This window comes from Meriones unguiculatus, chromosome 5 (assembly GCF_030254825.1).
Source record: "Meriones unguiculatus strain TT.TT164.6M chromosome 5, Bangor_MerUng_6.1, whole genome shotgun sequence".
In the NCBI taxonomy this organism is placed as follows: Eukaryota; Metazoa; Chordata; class Mammalia; order Rodentia; family Muridae; genus Meriones; species Meriones unguiculatus.
In genome coordinates this window covers 45,078,433-45,101,007 of record NC_083353.1, presented here as the reverse complement: position 1 = coordinate 45,101,007, position 22,575 = coordinate 45,078,433, and the positions used below count along the sequence as shown (strand labels likewise).

General features: G+C 42.1%; 1 protein-coding gene across 1 annotated transcript; it reads right to left on the bottom strand.

Moving 5' to 3' along the window:
• Positions 1-11,228: 11,228 nt before the first annotated feature.
• On the bottom strand, positions 11,229-22,011 carry LOC132653977 (vomeronasal type-1 receptor 48-like). The gene is given in 3 exon segments (XM_060383296.1): positions 11,229-11,258; positions 11,260-12,142; positions 21,983-22,011. Coding segments are annotated over 3 exon segments (942 nt in total).
• Between the last annotated feature and the right edge of the window lie 564 nt (positions 22,012-22,575).

Below are 22,575 nucleotides of genomic sequence, written 5' to 3'. Positions count from 1 at the left end.
AAACCTCTTGCTTTGGCGTCAAGCTGTGCTCTGTGAGAATTCCTGGGAAGTGTGTGATCCTGAACTCCTGAGCAGTGAGACTCCAGGTCTTACAAGTGGACTTCTCTGCTTGCTCTGAGGACCTGAGATTAAGATGAGGACTATGGGGATTGAGAAAGGAGGAGGGAGGGACCCACATGGGGGGATACAAATTAAATAAAGTATAATGAAGAAAGAATTTTTTAAAAGATGAGGACTATGAGAAAACCCTCATTGTTCAAGAAAATCTGTCATGTGTTAAAACTTGAAAAATCATATTTTGACAATTTTATTCTCATTTTTAAAATTGTATTTTACTTTAGTAGTTTTATTTATTTTTTATTTTGTGTGCATGAATGCATGCCTGGTGCCTGCAGGACCAGAAACCATGAGATCCTCTTGAACTGGAGTTACTAAGAGTTGTGAGCCTTCATATGGAGGCTGGGAATTGAACTTTGGTCCTCTGCAAGGACAGCCAGTGTTCTTAACTCCTGAACCATCTCCCCATCCCCATTGTTCACTTTATTATTTCAGGGAAAATATACTTCACTGCTTGGTTAAGGTAACTGAACACATTGTTATTTTGGTAAAGCACAAACAAAACAAGAATTTCCCATCTTCAGCATACTGCTTGGCGTTGATTACATTTTTACAGTCTGCCTCCACCCAGCAAGTCGCCCATGGCCTTCCCACCTGAGCTGAGGATGAGAGTCTGCTTTTGTTTCCACTCCTGAAAGTTTCCAAGCTCTTCCTGCTCCCAGTAGTCCAGACAGAATTGGTTCTGCCTAGACTCTCATTGCAGTCAGTACAGTGGCTTCATGCCAATCTGTGTGGGACCATGTGCACAATCTCCTTCTCTTTTAAAGCTGGAGTAACACTCCAGTGCAGAGAAGCTGAACTCTGTTTATCCATCATCAGGACTGCATTTTATACGTAGATTCTCTGTCTGTTTTTGGCTCTGTCTCTCTGTGTCTCTGTCTCTCACTCTGAGTGTGTGTGTGTGTGTGTATGCTAAATGATTTGAATATTTCTGGATACTTGATAATTATAATAATAACTATTTACAAACCTCATTTGGCAAAACAATGATAGCTGAGGGATTTGAATAAACGAAGACTATCATAAGCTGTCACGTATTATAAATGGCTGTGGATAATCCAGACTCTAACAAGACAGTCACTTTATGTCTCCCCAAAAGACACACTGGGAAGTACAAAAGACTCATGTATCTGGCATGTGGTTTGTCTTTTATGTGTAGCATCCACACATCTCATAAGAAATAGGTTTAACAACAGCAAAAAGACAACTCTGTAATTTCATTTAACCCGAAGCTCATGTAAACTACATTACAATTCATAGCTCTAATGCCAGAATACCGGCTTATCTTAAGGAATCTTACCTATACCCAAGTAATATGATGTTTACCATCCTTCCATACATGGATCTAAAAATGTTAATTATGTGCTTTTCAGTACTGAGAACCAAAACAGGGCTGACTGTGTCATAGCCATGTACTGTGAGAATATGGAAACAAAACAAAATCAGGTCATCATCTATACTTCTTAGGTAGGAGATGACGCTGTCCAAGGTGTACATCACCATAAAGAAACTCATGATGCAAAGGATGGTCCGTGTGGCTCTTTGTTCTGCAGATAGTCTGAGGAAAAGGCTGGCACTGTGGAGAAGCTGGGACTGGTTCTTATGTCTTATAGGAAAGTCACCATGTACCCACTGGAGAGGGTCATAAGACCTACAAAGATGACATCCCTGGAGGTCAACAATATAAAAAATGTGTGATGGACAGAGTAGCTCATGGGCACAACACACCAAGATTGACTGACTTATATAAAGCCAGGTGAGGTCAGATTAGCGTTGCAGTTATGTATGTTATAAGGGGACTGCTAATGGATGAATAAAAGATACTCAGGAAAAGAAGGCAACCTAGCATGTGGTGTGGAGATTTACATTTGAATTTTGCTAGATGGGAACTTCTGGGACTGAGGGTGATGGCCTGGAGAATGCTGAGCAGGCTAGTGGCACAAAGAGAGAGGCTCCTAAAAGACCTGTACAAGAACATGACAAATTTGCATGTGGAATCACTCCATCTCTTCCCTGGCATAAAAATGTCTGAAGCTACTAAACTCACGACGACTACCAGCATCAGTATGTGGATTAGGGCCAAGAGACTGATGGGCAGATAAGTGAGTCTGGGCCTCTGCCCACGAATAAACATGAGGATGTGGAAGAGAAGAAGGAAGCTGTTGCCTGAGAGCCCAATCCCAGCTCCAGCATAAATGGTGTTTCTTACCTTGGTGTTACCTGACAGTTTGTTGATTTTGTTCATTTTAAGGCTGAAAGAAGCAGGTAGCAACTGTGAGGGGAGAACAGCAAGAAGATTTCTATCACCAATCTAGCCTTGATCATCAGCTGCAGACAATGGCAGCTCCACTCTCCTTGGAAAGATGTTTATTTCACAGCTCTGCCTTATTCCGCTTAAGATTGCCTTCATCTCAAAGTGCCCAGAAGGGATGCCCACTCTCTCCATTGTTCTGACACTTATTGCCCCATCCAGATAGAAGCTTTCTCCCACATTACAATTGTCATGTGTCAAGAAAATATTTCTTTTCCTACTGTTTCCTTTTTGAGGTTTCCTTAGGCAAAAGCAATGTCTTACTTGTCTTTCATCTGCATCATGTTGATTGCCAGACACAGAGCAGCTCTGCAGGTTTTGGTGAAGTTCAATGAGGATTGCAAGAAAATAGAAATAAGATCCTCAGATGAAGCTGTGCCCTTGTCTTAAACAGGCCCAGAGTCATTTTATTCCAATCTCTTTGTTCTGCTCATTTACTTCAGACCTTGTGCTCTTCATGTGGATGTGCAGGGAGCATTAGGAGTGGAAATTCTGAATCCAGACTCCTTCACATCATACTCACTCCTGCCATATCCTGTGTGTGACCCTGAGCAGTCTGGGACTAAGCTACAGCGTTAGAACATATGACATCTGTGTGCCTGCGTCAGGGAGATGTGTAAGAAGATGAAGTCTACATACCAAGAATGGCGGTGTTCCCTGTACAGGGCGAACTCTTGGAAGTGTAGGCTGCTGGCTTTATTCTCATGAAGGTTCCTTATGTTTGTGACTTGGAATAGTTAATACAGATTTAAAAAAAAAAACTGTTTGGTTTCTCCCAGCCCAAATCAGAGAAGGGTAAGCATGAACACAATAGACTTCCCAAGCAATCCTTTCCAGAGCATCCTGGTAGCATTTTAGTCCTTCTCTGTGAATCTCACATTGTAACTTCATCTGAGGTATGTGCTGATGTCACAACAAACAAAAGCCTCCATGAGAAGTGTTCAGTTATCAGAGGCTGCCAGGAATGTGGTCTACGTTTTGTCTCTTTCCGCATTTGAAAGCAAAACAATTAATAAGAATTATAGTTTCAATATATTGAGGGCCATTCCCATTGTAAGGTTTTAATGAAAGAAGAATTATCTAACTCATCCTGAATGAGGGGCTGCACAGGTGTGTAGGATTTCATACCTCCTTGAGGAAGCAGTGATGCTACTCAGACTCAGGTGGCCAAAGCCTCAGAGGTACAGCAGAAGATTTGATGACGGGTCTTCTCGAAAATTATTTCTCATGCAATGCAAGTATTTACTTTAATTCAAGTATCATAATCCTAAATTATGCAATAATAAAAAATGAAGTCATATAGTAATGAAATAATTATCATTTTAATATCATGGGTGTAAGATGGTTTTATTTTATCTTTAATGTGAGATATGAGGGAAAGCAAAAGGGCCTGAGTGACCAAACCTGATGCACCAGCTAAGTAAGTGCTCAGAGCAGAAGAAATGAGGGAGCCTCAGTGTTCAGAAGTGCTGGCCTCCAGTCATGATGAGTTACATTCTAGAAGGGAAGAACCAATTTCAAAGAGTGGTCCTCTGACCCTGAGATGTGTGCTGTGACATACACACCCTACCCCATCCCACAAAATACATAAGATGAAAAGTAACTTTAAAAAATCAGAGCTAAGGTTGATGGCCAGTTAAAGACTGTAAACATGGGGTGCTTGGTGTGGTGAGAACCTGCTGCTTTGACAGAGGCCCCGGGTACAGTTCTCACCTCTCACATGGCAGCTCAAAACCATCTGTAACTCTAGGTCCAGGGGTTCCCAAAACTGCTGAGGTCCTCGGGCAACAGGCATGCATGCAATACAAATATATAGACACAGCAAAAGCAAACAAAATAAAACACCCAAAAAGTGTAACACACATAACAAAATAACCTAAAAAATTTAAATTGAGATTTTCTAAAATAGAATGGTAAAGCATCATTAGGAAAGGTAAAACTTCTACAAGATTAATATGCTGAGTTCTATGTACCAGCAGAGCTGTAAATACATTTTACTGAGTGATTCCCATTGCATTACCATGCTCTTTATATAATAGATCCGTTTGGTTACCCAATGTCAATTTCAGCAGATGTCAGAAACAAAACAGATTGAAAAACAGAGAAGTAGAGGCAAAGCTCAGAGCTGAGGTGGTCACAGGCAGGTGGAATATAGCTGAGGCTGAGGCTGAGGCCATGTCTGAATGGACCCCAGTCTCTGAGGAGCAGGAATGGAGACCTCATTTTCATTGAAGACTTCAGGAAGAGGCTGTGCTTTGCTTTAGTGGAACTTTATGCTCTGTGTCTCAGTCTCCCCAACAGACATGGTGCACGCACCTGCACCCAGGACTGAGGAGAGGAGGAAGGAACATACTTAGTCCAAGAGCAGCCTGGGCAACTCACAGAGCCCTTGTCAAGAAGGGCAGTCATTTTATGGAGACTCTCATATAGCCAGGTACTAGAAAACAATACCAGTGTACTCAAAACTACTGACCACTTTCTCTCTGTCAGGTTCAGAGTATCTGGTTTTATGTTGAGGTCTTGATCCACTTGGATGTGAATTTTATGCAGGTTGATTGAATGGGTATATTTGCCAGTAAGGCCAGCACAATTGATTGAACATGCCTTTTCCCTCATTGTACATCTTCGACTTCTTTGTAACAAATCCGGTGTCCATAGGTTTGTGGCTTTACATCTGGGTCTTTGATTTAATTCCTTAGACCCACCTGTTTTGTTTTGTTTTTTAATGCCAATACTATGTTTTTTTGTTGTTTTTTTTTTGTTTGTTTGTTTGTTTGTTTTATTACTATAGCTCTGTAGTAGAGTTTGAAATCAGGAATGGTGATACTGCCAGTAGTTTTTTTTTGTTGTTGTTGTTCTTTGTTTTTTGTTTTTGTTTTGTACAGGATTGTTTTAGGTATCCTGGCTTTTTCTTTTTCAATTTTAAGTTGAGTATTTTTTCTTTCCAGGTCTGTAAAATATTGTGTTGGAATTTTGGTGAGGAATTGAATTGAATCTGTAGATTGCTTTGGTAAGATGGCCAGTTTTACTATGTTGATCCTACTGACCAATTAACATGGAAGATCTTTCCAACTTCTGATATCTTCTTCAATTTTTTTAAAGACATTAAGTTATTGTCATTCAGCTCTTCACTTGCTTAGTTAGAGTTACCCCAAGATATTGCATATTATTTGTGGCTATTGTGAAGGATGATGTTTCCCTGATTTCTTTCTCAGCTTACATGTCATTTGTATAAAGAAGGGCTACTGATTTTTTTTTTCTTGAGTTACTTTTGTATCCAGCCACTTTACTGAAGGTGTTTATCAGCTGTAGGAGTTCCCCTGTAGAATTTTTGGGGTAGCTTATGTATAGTATCATATCATCTGCAAATAATGATATTTTGACTTCTTCCATTCCTGGTTGTATCCCCTTGATCTCTTTTAGTTGTCTTATTGCTCTAGCTAGAACTTCAAGTACTATATTGAATGGATATGAAGAAAGTGGACAGCCTTCTGTTGTTCCAGATTTTCGTGGAACTGCTGTGAATTTTTATTTAATTTGATGTTGGCTATCACCTTGCTATATATTGCTGTTTTTATGTTGAAGTATGTAACTGTATTCCTGATCTCGTCAAGATTTTTATCATGAGGGGGTGTTGAGTTTCCTCAAAGGCTTTTTCAGCATCCAATAAAATGATCATATGTTTTTTCTTCTTTCCGTTCATTTATGTGTTGGGTTACATTGACTGATTTTTGTATTTTAAACCATTTATGCATCCCTGGGATGATCCCGGGACGATAGTCATGATAGATGATATTTTTAACGTGTTATTGGATTTGGTTTTCAAATATTTTATTGAGTATTTTTGAATCAATGATCATAAGAAAAATTGGTCTGTAATTTTCTTTTTCTGTTGTTGAGTTGGCCTGGTTTGGATGTCAGGGTGATTATGGCCTCACAAAATAAATCTGACAATGTTTCTCCCGTTTCTAATTTGTGGAATAATTTGAGGAGTATTGTTATTATCTCTTCTTTGAAAATCCAGAAAATTCTGTGCTAAAATCATAGAACCGTGGGCTTTTTTTTTTTTCAATGCAGTTTATTCAGCACCCTGAACAATCATCTGACCCTGGGTAAAGCCAGCCCACAGCTTAAATAGCCTCTGGGTAGCCAACCCCAGCGTGCCACGTGGGCAATGCAGATAGGTCCACATACATGGAAGCAAGCCAGATCCTCAGCCTTAGCCAAATGTGGAATTGTTCGTGACAGAGAGCACTCACCATCAGGAAGGTGGAAGGTGGAAACCAGCTCCATCTTCACGGAATAGCATTCCGCAGCTCTCTACAGTTCCCCCTTTTTGTTTTAGACGCATCAGGCAAGAGTAGAGGTCTGATCTCTGATATTAGAAATAAATTGGGACTTTGTACTGATGTTCATTTAGATGTCATCCACCCAAAGAGCATCAGACCGGACCGATACCTTTTTCTCAGAGGCGGGACCTGGGGCATCAACCCGCATTCAATCAGACATGCTCTTCTCTGGTTCCAAAGCGGCTGACCCTGAGTGCAGTGCTTAGCCTCGCATCCTGAGCATAACATTTTAGCTTTTGATGGTAGCCAAACATGCTGGGGAGACTCTCCTGCTTCAATGGCTGTAAAGGCCTGAATGATCATGGCTGCATTACGCTGTTGTGAGACTCTAATCTTGCATATACACCACAGGCAAACCAAGGAGACAAACACCAGAAGGCCTGCTAACACTCCCATGCCCGCCCATTCCTTCAGATGATTCATGGCTGCAGCAATCCATGATGATAATCCTGTGGCTAGTCCTGTGTCCACTCTGGTAGAATTTACCGTGACAATGGCCACTCTCAGCTGCTCCATCGTAGTATCGAATTCTCCAGTCCAATTACCTAAAATATAGTTCGACAATTGTTTAGACAGATTTGCAGCACAGGAAAAATTCTCATGTTATATGCTAGTGACACAAAGTCCAGCATATTTTCATTGACAGCCAAGTTGAGCGATTTGCCATAGGGTATCAATTTGCTCCTGCATGAGGTCAATGCTCTGATTGAACACCATCAAGCTTCCTTTTAGTTGAGCATTAATTCCTTTTTGTACAACTAAGGCATGAGCTACATTGGCTACATGATTATTCAGGGTCTGAGCAGTCTGCCCAGGATGACTCATGGCTAATGCCCCGGTGGTAGCTCCAACAGCCGCCAATGAGATGGTAGTAACAATGGTGGCTGTAGTTCCAAGATCCCTTTTCTGTGTGAAGAGAGTCATAGCGTGAGGGGCATCAATGGGCACAGGCACGCAGTGAGGCATGCGAGTAACCAGGGCACACCTAAATTAACTAGCATTCCAGCATTGGGCAAAAAAGCAAGTATCATTACCACAATTACTTGGCTCTATCTGGGTAACAATAAATAAAAATGGGGGATATAAACAAACAGGTGTGTACTTATAGGAAATATTACAAGAAGCCTTAACCCCCTCATTGGAACATCCTGCATCAGTTCTAGAACTAGCAGTGGTGGTGTCCAAGGTCTGAGTAGGTTCAGGAGACCATTGCCCCCAGGGGCGAGACGCGCTCCATGCCAATTGACTAACTCCATGTTTTCCTCCACTTTTGAAAGTCATTTAAGGTTCTTAAATTATTTTTCCCTTTTTTTTTTAAATTTTTCATCAATTACACTTTATTCATTCTGCATCCCCCCATAAGCCCCTCCCTCCTCCCCTCCCAACCCCACCCTCCCTCCTCCCCCTGCTTGCATGCCATTCCCCAAGTCCACTGATAGGGGAGGTTCTCCTCTCCTTTCTGATCTTAGTCCATCAGTTCACATCAAAAGTGGCTGCATTGTCCTCTACTATGGCCTGGTAAGGCTGCTCCCCCCCAGGGGGAGGTGATCAAAGAGCAGGTCAATCAGATTATGTCAGAGGCAGTCCCTCTTCACATTACTATGTAACCCAATTGGACTCTGAACTGCCCTGGCCTACATCTGTGCAGGGGTTCTGGGTTATCTCCATGAATAGTCTTTGGTTGGAGTATGAGTCTCTGGGAAGTTCCCTGTGTTCAAATTTGCAGGTAAATTGTGGGATCTGGAAAGGATCATCCTGAGTGAGGTGTCCCAGAAGCAAAAAGACACACATGGTATATACTCACTCATATAGACATACAACATAGGACAAACCCACTAAAACCTGTGTATCTAAAGAAACTAAGCAAGAGAGAGGACCCTAACAAAAATGTCCAATCCCCATCCAAAAAGGCAAAGAGGATGGACATCAGAAGAAGAAGAAAACAGGAAAAAACCTAGGAACCTACCACAGAGGGCCTCTGAAAGCCTCTGCCGTTCAGACTATCGGAGCAGATGCTGAGCCTAATGGGCAACTGTTGGGCAGAGTGAATGGAATTTTAGGTAAGAACTGGGAAATAGTAAGAGCTGGAGAGGACAGGGTCTCCACAAGGAGAGCAACAGAACAACCTTGGGCTTTTTTTACTTCCTTTAGTTGGGAGACGTTTAATGACATCTTCTATTTCCCTAGAAGCTAGACTTCTATTTAAGTTGTTTATCTGATTCATCTTTGGTAAGTGGTATCTATCAAGATATCTGTCCATTTCTTTTAGATTTTCCATATTTGTAGAGTAGATGTTTTTGAAGTATGACCTAATGATTCTTTGGATTTCCTTGGTATCTGTTATGTCATCCTTTTTATTTTTTGTTTGGTTAATTTGGATAGTTTGTCTCTGCCTTTTAGTTAGTTTGGACAGGGGATTGTCTATCTTGTTTATATTCTCTAATAACAAATTCTTTGTTTCACTGATTTTTTTTTTGTATTGGTCTTTTTGTTTCTATTTTATTGATTTCAGTCCTTAGTTGGATTATTTACTTTCCTCTACTCCTCTTGGATGAATTTGCTTCCTTTTTGTTCTAGAGCTTACAGGGGTGCTACTAAGTTGCTAGTATGGAGTCTGAACTTTCCTCTGACTACCATTTTTATTGTGTTTCATAAGTTCAGGTATGCTGTGCATTCATTTTCCTTGAATTCTAGGAAGTCTTTAACCTCTTTATTCCTGCCTTGACCCAGTGGTCACTTAGAGGATAGTTATTCAGTTTCCATGATTTTGTGGGCTTTTTGTTATTTCTTTTATTGTTAAAATATAGCTTTAATCTGTGAGAGTATGATAGGCTACAGGTGGTTATTTCAATTTTCTTGTACCTGTTGAGACTCACTTTGTGACTGAGTATGTAGCCAATTTTGGAGAAAGATCTGTGAGATCCTGAGAAGAGTGTATATTCTTTTCTGTTTGGGTGAAATATTCTCTAGACTTCTGTTTGGTCCACTTGACTCACAATGGCTGTTAGCTCCATTATTTCTCTGCTTAGTTTTTGTCTGGATGACCTGTCTATTGATGAGAGTAGTGTATTGAAGTCCCCTGCTTTTAATGTATAAGGTTCAATGTGTGGTTAAAACTTTACTAATGTTCCTTTTACAAATGGGGGTGCCCTTCATTTTGAGGCATAGATGTTCAGAATTAACATTTTTTTGCGGTTGGATTTTCCTTTTGATGAGTATGAAGAGTCCTTTCCCATCTCTTTTGATTAATTTTAATTAGAAGTCTTTTTGTTTTGAAGATATTAGAATGGCAACCTCAGCTTGCTTCTTGGGTCCATTTGCTTGGAAAAAAAGTTTTCCTACCCTTTAACAATGGGTAACAATGGGTGGTTTGTCTATGCTCAACTGACACAGAAAACAACCAAGAGATGGGACAACCAGGCTGAAGCCAGGAAGAAGTTCAGTGTATGGGAACAATAGGCCCAGGGGACATCAGTCCAAAAGTTGAATCCCAAATTAACTTAAACAAGGCTTTTCATGCCCCCTGTGTTGCCATGTCCCCTTGCATAGTAATCTAGATGACATATGTTTGATTGGCTTATTAAACTTCCTTATTATAGTCTGATAAACTGCCTCATGGATATAAATGTTTCCCCAAGCAACAGACTTTATCCCAATCTATTTATAGCAGAGGTGAAAGGAGGAGGAATTTGGTTTTAGAAGAAATGTTGTGTAGAGTGTTGAACCTCAAGGGAGCTGGCCAGTGGTGTGGGTCTTTCCTGTTTTCCAGGGCACCATACCTTGGTGACCAGTGCTGGAACTAACTGCCTTGTACCGTAAAACTGAACGTGGTCCTATGCTGTGCAGAGGCTGTGTTTGGGTCAAAAGTTTTGATAACTCTGAGAGTTTTAAATCCAGCTGTTGTTCGCATTGCTGTATACATCACATGTGCTTCTTGCAAAGAATTCTCTTCTGAAAGTTCTGTGTATGATTCCTTTCTTTCTGGAGTGTGTAACTATGGCAAGAAATGCCTCCTCATTTAATTTGTCAAAATAGCTATACCACAGGAAATTAAAATATTGAAATGTGTTAGACATGGTTACATCCTTCAAAACAGTGTGAGCTGTCCACGGCCATGATGCATGAGAGCCACCTCATAGGATTCCCATAATGACGCATTGAGGAAAAAGATAAAATAAAATAAAATAAAATAAAATAAAATAAAATAAAATAAAATAAAATGAAACAAAAATGCCCTGGTCATATCAGAAAAGGGATGAGGTTTAATTTTCTGCTACATGTTTGTTACCACACAGGTTAAAGTAAATAATTTTAACAGAAAAACAAAAACAAAAACAAAAACACTGCTTTAGATTTTCATGTACACCAAAGCACATGAACACCATGCCATGACTGACAGTTCTGATGGCAGTGTATTGGGTCCTCTTATAAAGAAATAGGCCCATCAATGATCAATGAATATTCAAACATTTATGTCCTTCCACACATAGACCTGAAAAAGTTAACGACATGTTTTTCAGTGTTCATAAACACAAAAGGGCTGACTGTGGCATAGCTGTGGACAACAAAGAGTCGGATATAGTAAGATGTTGGATCATTCAGGAACATAGTTCTTGAGCAGGAGATAAAGCCATCCAAGATGGACATCAACACAAAGAAGCTCATGAGCAGAAGGAAGGCCCTGTTAGCTCTTTGCTCTGGGGATGCTTTTGGAGAAAGCCTGGTGCTGTGAAGATGCTGGGCCTGCTTCCTGTGCCTGCACAAGAGAGCCACCATGTACCAAGTAGAGATGACCATAACACTAATAAGAAAGACTTCCCTGACGGCCATCAGTGTACAAAATGTGCTTTTCATGAGGTAACTCATGGGTAGGAGAGAACAGGACCTAGTAACGTACATGAAGTTATTCGAAGTCAAATTGGGAGTGGCAATAATTGATACTAAGAGGTGACTGCTAATGAGGACATAAAGGACACTCAGAAAAAGAAAGGCACATGAGATGTAATGGGCAGATTTGTGCTTGAACTTGGCTAAACAGGAGCTTCTGGGACTGAGGATGATGGCCTGGAGGACACTCAGCAGGCTGGTGGTACAAAGCGAGAGGCCCCTAAAAATTCTGTACAGGTAGACAATGAGTTTACATATGGTGTCATCCCATCCCCTCAAAGAAATAAAAATGTCCGTGGCTATGAATGCTATGAACATTAGCATCAGTAGGTGGATTAGTGCCAGCAGACCAATGAGCACATCAGTGGGTCTAGGCCTGTGCCCAGGAATGAACTTGAGGATGTAAAAGAGAAGAAGGAAGCTGTTGGCTGAGATCCCAATGCCAATTTCAGAGAAGAAGGTGTTCCTTATGTCAGAAGAGTGTGAAGTCATCTTATGTGGAAACAAAGAGTGGCTGAGGAGAAAAGTAAAACAATGATTCACCATGATCAAGACCTCACATACCACTCCAGACCAGTCTTCTGGCCTCAGGAAAACATGCAGATGCTCCTGAATGCTTATTCCGCTGAAGACCTCCATTCTAACTCCTACCCCACAGACCATCCTCCTGCTCTCACTTGTCCTAAGCTGAGCCATGGCTGGACCCTGTGTCCCATGGTGGCTGCAGTGTGTGAGCTCCCTCAACATTAAAAACAGCAGCAATTATGTGTTCTCATGTTTGCAGGTTTGGGTTTTCCTGGAGCAGGAGCAGCATCTTACTTGGTTTTTACCCACAACATCTTGATGGCCAGACACATTATAGACAGTTTTCCTATTTTGGGTAGAGTCTGAATGAGAAGGATTGTATAAAAGAAAAAAAAGCAGACCTTGCCAACTAAAGCGGTCCCATGGATTGGGTATGCACTTATTCTATTCAGGGCTATCTGTACTCTATTGAAAATCCTAATTTCTTAGAAAATTTCTATAGCAAATGTTGGGGGTTGTAGTCTATGAATCCAGATGTTTCTGATTTTATTCATGATCTGCTGTTTCCTCCAAGTATGTCCTTCAATACTCTGAGGCCGGGTCCCAGTCACCTCCTCTTGAACATGTGGACAGCAGAGTGCTTGTGTCAGAGAGACACTGGGTGAGCAAGAACACACTGTTTACACACCAAACATGGGAGAATTCCAGCACATGATGGTCTCTGTGGATGTGTTGGTGGCTTATGTTTGTGGTCTGGGAGAGTTCAGGCAGCTCATAAAGACTGTTCAGCTCTGTCACTGCCTGAAACAGAAGATAAAAGACAAATCAGAAAACAATAGCACATTGGCACGGAGTCCTTTCAGAAAACTCTGGTGGATGATTCAGTCTTTGATCACTGCTCTGTACCTCCATCTTGCTTGGTTCTGATCTCAGTCCAGAGCTGCTACAAGAGAAGGGCAAGGTGGGCAAATGTCAGCAGGAGCATATACCGTGTCTTTCTCCTTCAGCGTGTGAAGTCAGGGAGTAAATAGAACTACAGTTCTAACAGACTTGGAGCTGTCCATATTACAGAATTAATTAAAGAAAAATGGTCCAACTCAGTCTTGAAAGGCAGACTCCATAGGAGTCAACATTCCCTCTCTCCATAATGGAGCTGCGATACTTCTCCACATACCTGATATAAACTTGTTGGTCCAAGTTTATATTAGTAAGTGTGGTGTAGATGCTGTTGAATTATTACAGTTTATACTTACCAGGTACCTGATATGCTGGCTCCAGGTTTATATTAATAAATGTGGTGTACATGCTGTTGAATTATTGTAGTTTTTTGATTTAGACACAGACTAAATAAACCACCATGACCAAAACCAAATTGGCTTGGGAAGCCTTTATTTCATCTTACAGCTGATAATCCATTGTGCAGGGAAGCTGAGGAGGGACTTGAGGCAGGAACCTGGGGCAAGAACTGAGGCACGTGTCTTGAGGCAAGAACTGAAGGACGCTGCTTACAAGCTTGTGTCTCATGGTTTTCTCAGTCTGTGTTCTTAAGTATCCTGAACCCTGAGCCCAGAGCCTGCACCCACAGTGATGTGGGCCCTCTCACACTGATCATCTATCCAGAAAATGCATCACACACTTGCCCATAGGCTAATCTAGTGGGGGCATTTTCTCAACTAAGGTTCCCTTCCCAAATGAGTCTAGTGTGTTGACTCAACAAACAAAAGACAAAAACAGCTGCCACAGTTGACCCCCTATCTACCTGACACTAAACACATCTCTGTTACACTATAACTTTGTCTCTCAATTTTGTTGTTCCCAAGATATTAAACTAATGTCAACATTGCAATAGAAAAGTTCCATTTTTTTAAAAGTTCTATCTCTCAAGTCTCTTTCAACATTCAAAGCCTCTACAAAATATTCAAGCCTCTAAAACATTTAGTTTCACTAACATTTTCAAAGTCTCTCTAAAATACCCACAGTCTCTCTAGAACTCCAAACTCTCTGTAAATCTCCAAAATCCCTTTAAGTGTTCAGAGTCAAGAGACTTTGTGGGCTCCTGTAAAATAAAAATAAATATTTTCTTATGTAAAAGGGAAGAACCAGGGCACAGTCACAATCAAGTTCAACAAAGTCCAACAGTGTAACTCTCAGTGCCAGGCTTCTGGGACTCACCAGTGATCTTCTGGGGTCCTCCACACTGCTGGCAAAGCCTTCCACACAGCTTGTCTCCTAGGTTTAAACTGGCCTCGTCCCACAGCAGCTGCTGCTGGCATGTGATACTGACATCTCCAAATGGCTTGGCTCTGCACTGCAAAGGGGCCGAGCCTTCATCAATGGCCTCTTGGCTCTCTTCAGGGACTCTATACAGTCGTATGGTGCCAAGTCACAGCTTCACTCCATGATCCCTCCATGTTTCAGAACAGTACCACCTGAGAAACTCTGTTTATTTGTTGTTTTTTTTTGTTTTGTTTTGTTTTTATTTTGTTTTGTTCTTTTGTTTTTTTTTTTTTTTTTTTTTTTTTTTTTTTTTTTTTTGACACAAGGTTTTTCTATGTAGCCTTGGCTGTGCTGAACTCCCTCCCTAGAACAGGCTGGTCTTGAACACCTGAGAGACTCCTGAGCTACCAAGTTTGGCTACCAGCATGAGATGCAGCCTCAGCAGTATTTAGGCCACAATGTCTGTAGGCTGAAGCTGAGAAAATACTTCAGAGGATTTTAATTGTTCCTGCAAGGCAAAGGTTTCATTTTAGTGGTTCCTTTTTTTAATTAAATTTTTATTTTTATATTAGTTAGAGTTTATTTACTTTGTATCCCAGCTGTAGCCCCTCCCTCATTTCCTCCCAATCTCACCTTCCCTCCCTCATCTCCTCTCTAAATACACTCACAGGGGAGGTCCTCCTCCACTTCCATCTGACCCTAGCTTATCAGATTTCTTCAGGATTGTCTGAAATGTCCTCCGCTGTGGCCTAGCAAGGCTGCTCCTCCCTCAGGGGTGGTGGGAAGGTCAAAGAGCCAGCCATTGACTTCATGTTAGAGACAGTCCCTGTTCCCCTTACTAGGAGACTCACTCAGATAATGAGTTGCCATGGGCTCCATCCAAGCACGGGTTTTAGGTTATATCCATGCATGGTCCTTGGTTGGAGAAACAGTCTCAGAATAGCCCTCTATGCCCAGGACAGAGTGTCTTTGAAAGACTCTGCCTAGCAGTGTATCAAAGCAGATGCTGAGACTCATAACCAAAACTTGGGCAGAGTGCAGGGAATCATATGAAAGAAGGGGGAGTTAGTATGACTTGGAGAGGACAGGAGCTGCACAGGACAAATCATTTTAATGGTTTTTAACTCAAAATATGAGTGACCCTCATAGAATCTTTAAGGGACTCTCAAGCTTCCCCATGGAACTGCATAAGAGAAGCCTCCATCATCTGCTCTGCTCTCAGCATTACATTCTAATATCACACCAAATAATCCACTGGAGTATCAGCACTCTATGTACTTTACACTCCAAAGTTTCAAAACCTTTCCACACTTCTCCCAAGGTCAGGTCTATCATAGTCATATCTCACGACCTAGTACCACTTTCTGTCTTCTCGAGTTTCTGTTACTGTGGGGAGATGAGGGATTATTTCACCACACAGCCTGTAGTTCTCCAGCCAGGGAAGCTAGGAGAGAACTCAAGACAGGGACCTGGAGGCAGGAACTGATGGAGAGGCCATGGAGTAGTGTTGCTCAGCAGCTTGCTTCTTAGAACTTGCTCAACCTACTTTTTGTAGCACCTGGGACCAACAGACAGGGACGGCACTGTTCACAGTGAGCATGGCCCAGCCATATGAAATCAATCATCAATCAAGAAAATGAGCTAACAAGAAAAGAAATAAGAAAAAGGAACTTGGTCTTTATGAGCACATCACACTATCAGACTGCCCAGGCAGTGAGCTGTCAGCTCTGCAGAGCAGGGCACAGGCTGTGCTGTTTTCAGCATCTCTTCAGAAACCACAGCCCTACTATGTACAGGTGCTTGCCCACAGGCCGGTCTGGTAGGGATGTTTCCCCAACTGAGGTTCTCTTGTCTGAAATAATTCTAGCTTGTTTCAAGCTAACATAAAACTTTCCAGCATAGACACCATGCATGCAGGAGATGTAATTTTGTAAATAAATTCCAGTGACATAGTAAAAACTTATCACTGAAAGTCAAGTGTGTACAGTGAAATTGTTTTACACTTATTTAAACTATGTCACATTGTCACCACAACTGGCAAATCCTACCGCGTGTGACAACCATGGGACATTGTCATGGAAGATACTAAGGATAGGCAAAGGGTTTAAAATTTCACAAGTATGGGGTACCATGACAGGAGTTATACCTGAAGCAGATGGTTGGTGAAAACATTGAATAAAGCAGATTTTCTGAAATAAATGTTCTGTAGCATCATAGAAATGGTTAATCCTTTATTAGATTATGGACCATGTACTCCAGATAGCAGTAGAGTGTTGATTAAATGAGTGGTGCTCAATTATTCTTTATAAAGCTCATGTGTTTGTTTTCCAAATCCCAGTCACAAGAAGCAGAACACAGTAGGTTGGGGGCAGCTCTGTTTTCCAATGATCAGGTAAAATGGCAGTTGTCTCTACTTTGAGCAACTCAGACATTAGAGTTGTGATGTGATAGACCAGGAAAACAATGGAGAGACTGATGGGGCTCCATTGTTTCCAAGCTTTATTTACAACTTTTTAAAATTACAAACTACATTTACAAATGTCATCGGAAGCACACGCTCTGAATGTCATTTTATGGTTTCTGCACTGAGTGTCAGGTGCATGTTCTATACTTATTTCATGGAAGGAAAACACACTTGTAGATTTTAACTAATAGTTTGCATTGCATGTGTATTAGCACTGGCTAACTAAGAAGCAAAAGAATTCTAACATGCTTTTTCTCGTGTCGTTTCTGGAAATGCATATATTTTTTCTTTAATTCCACTGAGTTAACAAGAAAAGAAATAAGAAAAAGGAACTTGGTCTTTATGAGCACATCACACTATCAGACTGCCCAGGCAGTGAGCTGTCAGCTCTGCAGAGCAGGGCACAGGCTGTGCTGTTTTCAGCATCTCTTCAGAAACCACAGCCCTACAAACCAAAAGCTCTTAGGAGAGAAAGGCAGCCACAGAGACTGTGAATCCTCCCTGATACTCTTTTCTTTTCTTTTTTAATTTCATTTTTTCTTATAATTTTTATTTTTATATCAATCACAGGTTATTTACTTTGTATCTCAGCTGTAGCAACCTCCTTCATTCATTCCCAGTCCCACAATCCCTTCCTCATCTTCTCCCTGAACCTTTCAAAGTCCACTGATAGGGGAGAACCTCCTCCCATTCCATCTGACCCTAACTTATCAGGTCTCTTCAGGACTGGCTGCAATGTCCTCCTCTGTGGCCTAGCAAGGCTGCTCCTCCTTCAGCGGGGGGTGAGAGGAGTCAAAGAGCTAGCCATTGAGTTCATGTCAGAGACACTCCCTGTTCCCCTTACTAGAGAACCCACTTGGAAACTGAGCTACCATGGACTATATAGGAGCAGAGATTCTAAGTTATTTACATACATGGTCCTTGGTTGGAGAAACAGTCTCATGAAAGACCCCTGTGCCCTGATATATTTGGGCCTTGTGGAACTCCTGTCTTCTCCAGGTCTTACTAACTCCCCCTTCTTTCATATGATTCCCTGCACTCTGCCAAAGGTTAGGTTATGAGTCTTAATATTAACATCATGGCTTCAGGGATTCCTGCTTTGAAACCACTTCTGTCCTGGAAATGGAATTCAATAGTAGCAAAAGAGAAAACATACAGGCTTGTCAGGAGGGATAGACATGTCTTTAGTCATCCAAATATCTACACATAGCATGCACTGACAGCTACATCTAAGTCTTATACAATCAGGACCAGTAAGGCAGGCAGATTATAATTTCTAGAGAAAACCTTCTGGTGAGTGTTCCTCTCCTCAGGAACAAGCCACAGAGAATCCTCTAGCCTGGCTCCTCCCAGCTGAGCCTCATCAGCCCACCTGCCAGCCTGTGTATGCTGTAAGAAACCAGGAGATAGGACCCACATTCTCAGACCTGCAGAATGGGTCAAGGGCCACCTCATCCAACCTAGAGGACTGGAGTGAAGAAAGCTGTGCCCAGCCTGGGATGACCTGTTGTAACATGTACTATGATTGCACTTTACACAACACAACAAAATAGGCTGCTTCCTAGAGGCAAGAAACTCTGTACATGGCACCAGGAAAACTCACCAATCTGTGAAATAGGTCCCATTAGGAAAGGCTGTATTGGAGAAGAGAAAGGGAAAGCATTTGGAAAGATTAGGAAAATAAAACTTGCACAGAGCAAGAAATGACCAACGGGGAACCTGAGATCTCCTCAGTTAAAACCAGTTGTGAAGACTACAGCTGCTCAGGAGGTGGGGGGAGGAATTGAACTCCCTGTACTGCAGGAATTCAAGAAGCCGCGACTTTAGCCTGTGTTAGCCCACAGTTACCCAAATCATGGACAACTCACAGTCCATAGCATCAGCACATAGAGGGGGTTGGTGGAGACACTGTCCATGCTCAATGAAAATGGCTGAAAGTTACTCAGTCAGGATGTCTACCTTTGGCACAATCCTAACTTTAAAAATAGGAAGACTCTAGGGATAAATGGCCAGTACTCCAGGGAAGGCAAAACCTTCACCAAGCATAGGCCAGTGCTGTTTCAGAGATGCAAGAAATAAATGAACTGTGGTAACGTTATAGGCAAATCATGAAGAGCCTTTTGGTTAAGGAATCACAGCTCTGTCTGAAAGCCTGACTGAGAATTGTGTTTTTGAACTTTGAAGTGTTTGTACAGCATCTCTGAGCTCAGAGTGTCAGTGAGGCTGTACCCCAAGGTTTCCAAATCAGCCTCCAGAAACAGAAAGATTCGATGACCCTGAGGAGCAGGATGGCACAGACTCCAGACACAAACACTGGACCATGCATGGTGCTGCAGCACAACCTGCTCCCCCAGCACCCAGGGGAGCCTCAGGAGAGGCTTGGCTTTGCTGCTAAGAGCTCTGACCTCCCTCCCAGTGCATTCATTGCCTAAGAGAAAGGAGAGGGGGGTCAGTTCCTGTCCATCTCTTCACATAGGTTCATGAAAATTTGAGCTTTGGGATAAGTCTGGAAATGAAATAAAGACAGCAGGACAGGGTGAGGGGGTTCACTTCTCCAAATTTCCTCAAATAAAATGAGATTCAAGTTTTTCTATCATAAAAAATTGCACAGATGCATGTGGAGAACATAGAGAAAAGACAAAACATGCAACCAGCTCTTCCCAGAATTCCTGATCTCAGTGAGTCAGGGAAGGGAATCTGCCACTGTCACTGTGCATTAATAGTTAGTGTCCTGGAAACCTCACCATCATAGCCATTTACTGACACCTCCTACCAAGCCAGTAGTGGCTAAGGGCTGACACCACTAATTTGTGATCTCTGAAATTGAGCTGAGAAGAATAGAGGCCATGAGCAAACACTAGAAGGAACATTTGCAGTCCTGTGGGGCCTCCCTCTGTGGAATGAGATTTTGAATCTACAGCCTCTATTACTTACACAGACTTTGGAAGTTTTTATACTTCACAGCACAGAAGATGTTACATCAAAACAGTTCTATGCACACCAAAGTTACAGATGCACAACCGAGGAAAGTGAGCTCTCCAGACCTTTCACTTCCCTGATAATTTGTCCTAGGAATAGGTAAATTAGTAAAAGAAATGTAACTTAACAGCTTATCCAGGTATACAGTGTGAGTTACTTAGTTCACAGGAATGAACATGAATTCTAAAGCAATTTGAAAGTCTAAAAATTAAGGAAATGAGTATGTTGAGAAGAAAATGTTCTTGTTGCCAATGCAGAACTCAGTCCCTTGTGCTGATGATCTGTCAGAGCTCTGCAACTCCTCTGTAGCTGCTGAAAACCCCTCTTTAGCCTCCTCCTCCCACAGCCTGCCTGGGTTCCTACCACCTTCTGAATTTGCTCTTGGGTGCAGAGCACTTACCCAGATGGACGTGGCAGGGGAGGACAGTGCGCCTGAGGAGATTCTGCACAGCTTAGGTGAATGGAGAATTTAAGGCCCCTCTGTGACATTTATTTCTGTGTCTGTAGAAGATGACACGTTCCTGCTGGGGTCATGGAGACCTGGCCTCCCAGTGGAGCATCTTCTCTGCCTGTCGATCTTACTCCCTGTGTCCTGATTACAGCCATCTGGGGAGGGCTGAGAACAAACTTTATCTGAGCTCCCTTGCCACACCTGCAGGAGTGATCAGAAAGTTTGCACCAAATAGACAACAGTTTCTTTTCTCACTTTACACCTTAGGCTTAATTTTGAGCAATTTCTCCACTGTACTGCCTCTCTTCTGAGATGCAGAACTTTTAGTCCTCCAATGATTTACATGCCCACTTGAGGGTCCTCCTTCTACAGTGTGTGACAGCCTCTCCCCAGGTCAGTCTTCCCATGGAGCACCTGCTTTATTGATGTATTTTCCAGTCTATCCAAACTCCTAGTTGCAGGATGTTAGCTGTGAGTGAAATCTGAAGGTGAATTGTAGAAGAAATCAGATGGAATGCTGAGAGCTCAAGGCAGAGCTGGAGAGCCAGGGTGACCAGAGGCAGATGGGACCCAGCTGAGGCTGAGGACAAGCCGAGCTCTAAAGTCTGAATAAAGGGATGCCTCCAGAGGTGGAGCCAGGAGGATTCAAGGCTATCCTGGCTACAATGACATTCTCACTTACAAAAGTTAAACAAACATAATGTTTTCAGGTGGATGATTTACATTAAGGACACTAGAATTAGAAGAGAAGCCTTTAAAAATATAAACCTCCTGTCTTATGTCAACAATTAAATATACAGGATAGATGGAAACATGATTCTAGAGAGAACTGGAAATTCAGAGATGATACTGAATGTTCTTTTATTTTTAGTCAGGGTCTCCCCATGTAGCCCTGGCTGGCTTGGAACTCACTATATACACCAGGCTTGCCTTGAACTCACAGATCTCTGCCAACTTCTGCCCCTGCCGGCAAACTAAGTGCTGGCACTAAAGGCATGTGCACACACATTTGGACCTGTTCATGAGTTCACATGTTTGTTTTAACAGTTTATTAATTTCTCCCCATTTTCTCCATCTTTATGTATCTGTAAATATTCCCTCCCTTAGAGTCATTCACAACATTCAATTTTGCGAGCATATAGCCTGTCATCAGCATTTCTGACCAACCCAGTATGTATAAAGGACATGTGATCTTTTTCTCCAGCTGCCCTGCCTACATTACCTAGTACTTAAGTCATTTCTTTAAATGATCCTTAAGGCTAACTTATGAGATCTACACATGGACAGTGACATCACTGCTCATGGATATGAGTGTGCTTTGATTTGTAATATCTCCCCAAATTGCTCTTTTCAGTTACTGAATAACAAATGAAACTGTAATTAGTATAGAAAAGCCCACCTGAGTTAGAGGCTTGCAATTGATTTATCTTTATAAGTAATCAGGATAGAGCAAGCTCCCACTTTTCATGGCATTAGTTGAGGTCAAAACTGTGTTATGTTCCATGTCTTATTCTGCATTTAAACTTAGGAGGTTTTCTCTATCTCTGTCTCTGTGTCTCTGTCTGTATCTCTGTTTGCTGTCCGTCTACTCTGTGTCTGTCTCTCTCTGGTGTGTGTGTGCGTGTGTGTGTGTGTGTGTGTGTGTGTCTGTGTGTCTGTGTGTGTGTGTCTGTGTCTGTGTGTGTGTGTGTGTGTGTGTGTGTGTATTCATGATATCCAAAATAAAGAGGCCAGCACCCAATTGTAAAGTTACTTTAAGAAACGACAACCCAGGCCTTGTATCCATATGTGGCCTCCCAGCGCTGCAACAGGTGACCCTTCAATGGAAAAAAATGTGTGAAGGAAAAATTTGGAAGATGGAGTACATGGCAGAAAGATGAAAGAGAAAGTGAAGTGGAGGGGTTTATTCACTGTAGAAAATGGCAGAATTGGAGACTTAATGGCAGTGAGGTGAAGGTGAATTGTGGATGTCACAGACATCCATGAGGAGGCCAAGGTGAGGTCCTTCTGCAGCTTGGGTCTTTGGCTATGTCTGTAGCCTAAGTTACCAACAAAGGCCAAGTGAATGTCAGGGTTAGGGATGCCATTGAAGACCGTGTGATTGTCTGAAGGATGTGCTGCTGAGGAAGATATAATGATCAGAATGGCCTCCACTGCCACCTAGGCCATGGGGACATGTGGAACCATGCTGCTGCCAGGAGCCAAGTCTGGGTCCCTGGTCCTATGGCAGCCAGGGTCTGTTCGATGACCCAGGCCCATGTTTCCACCAGAGGCC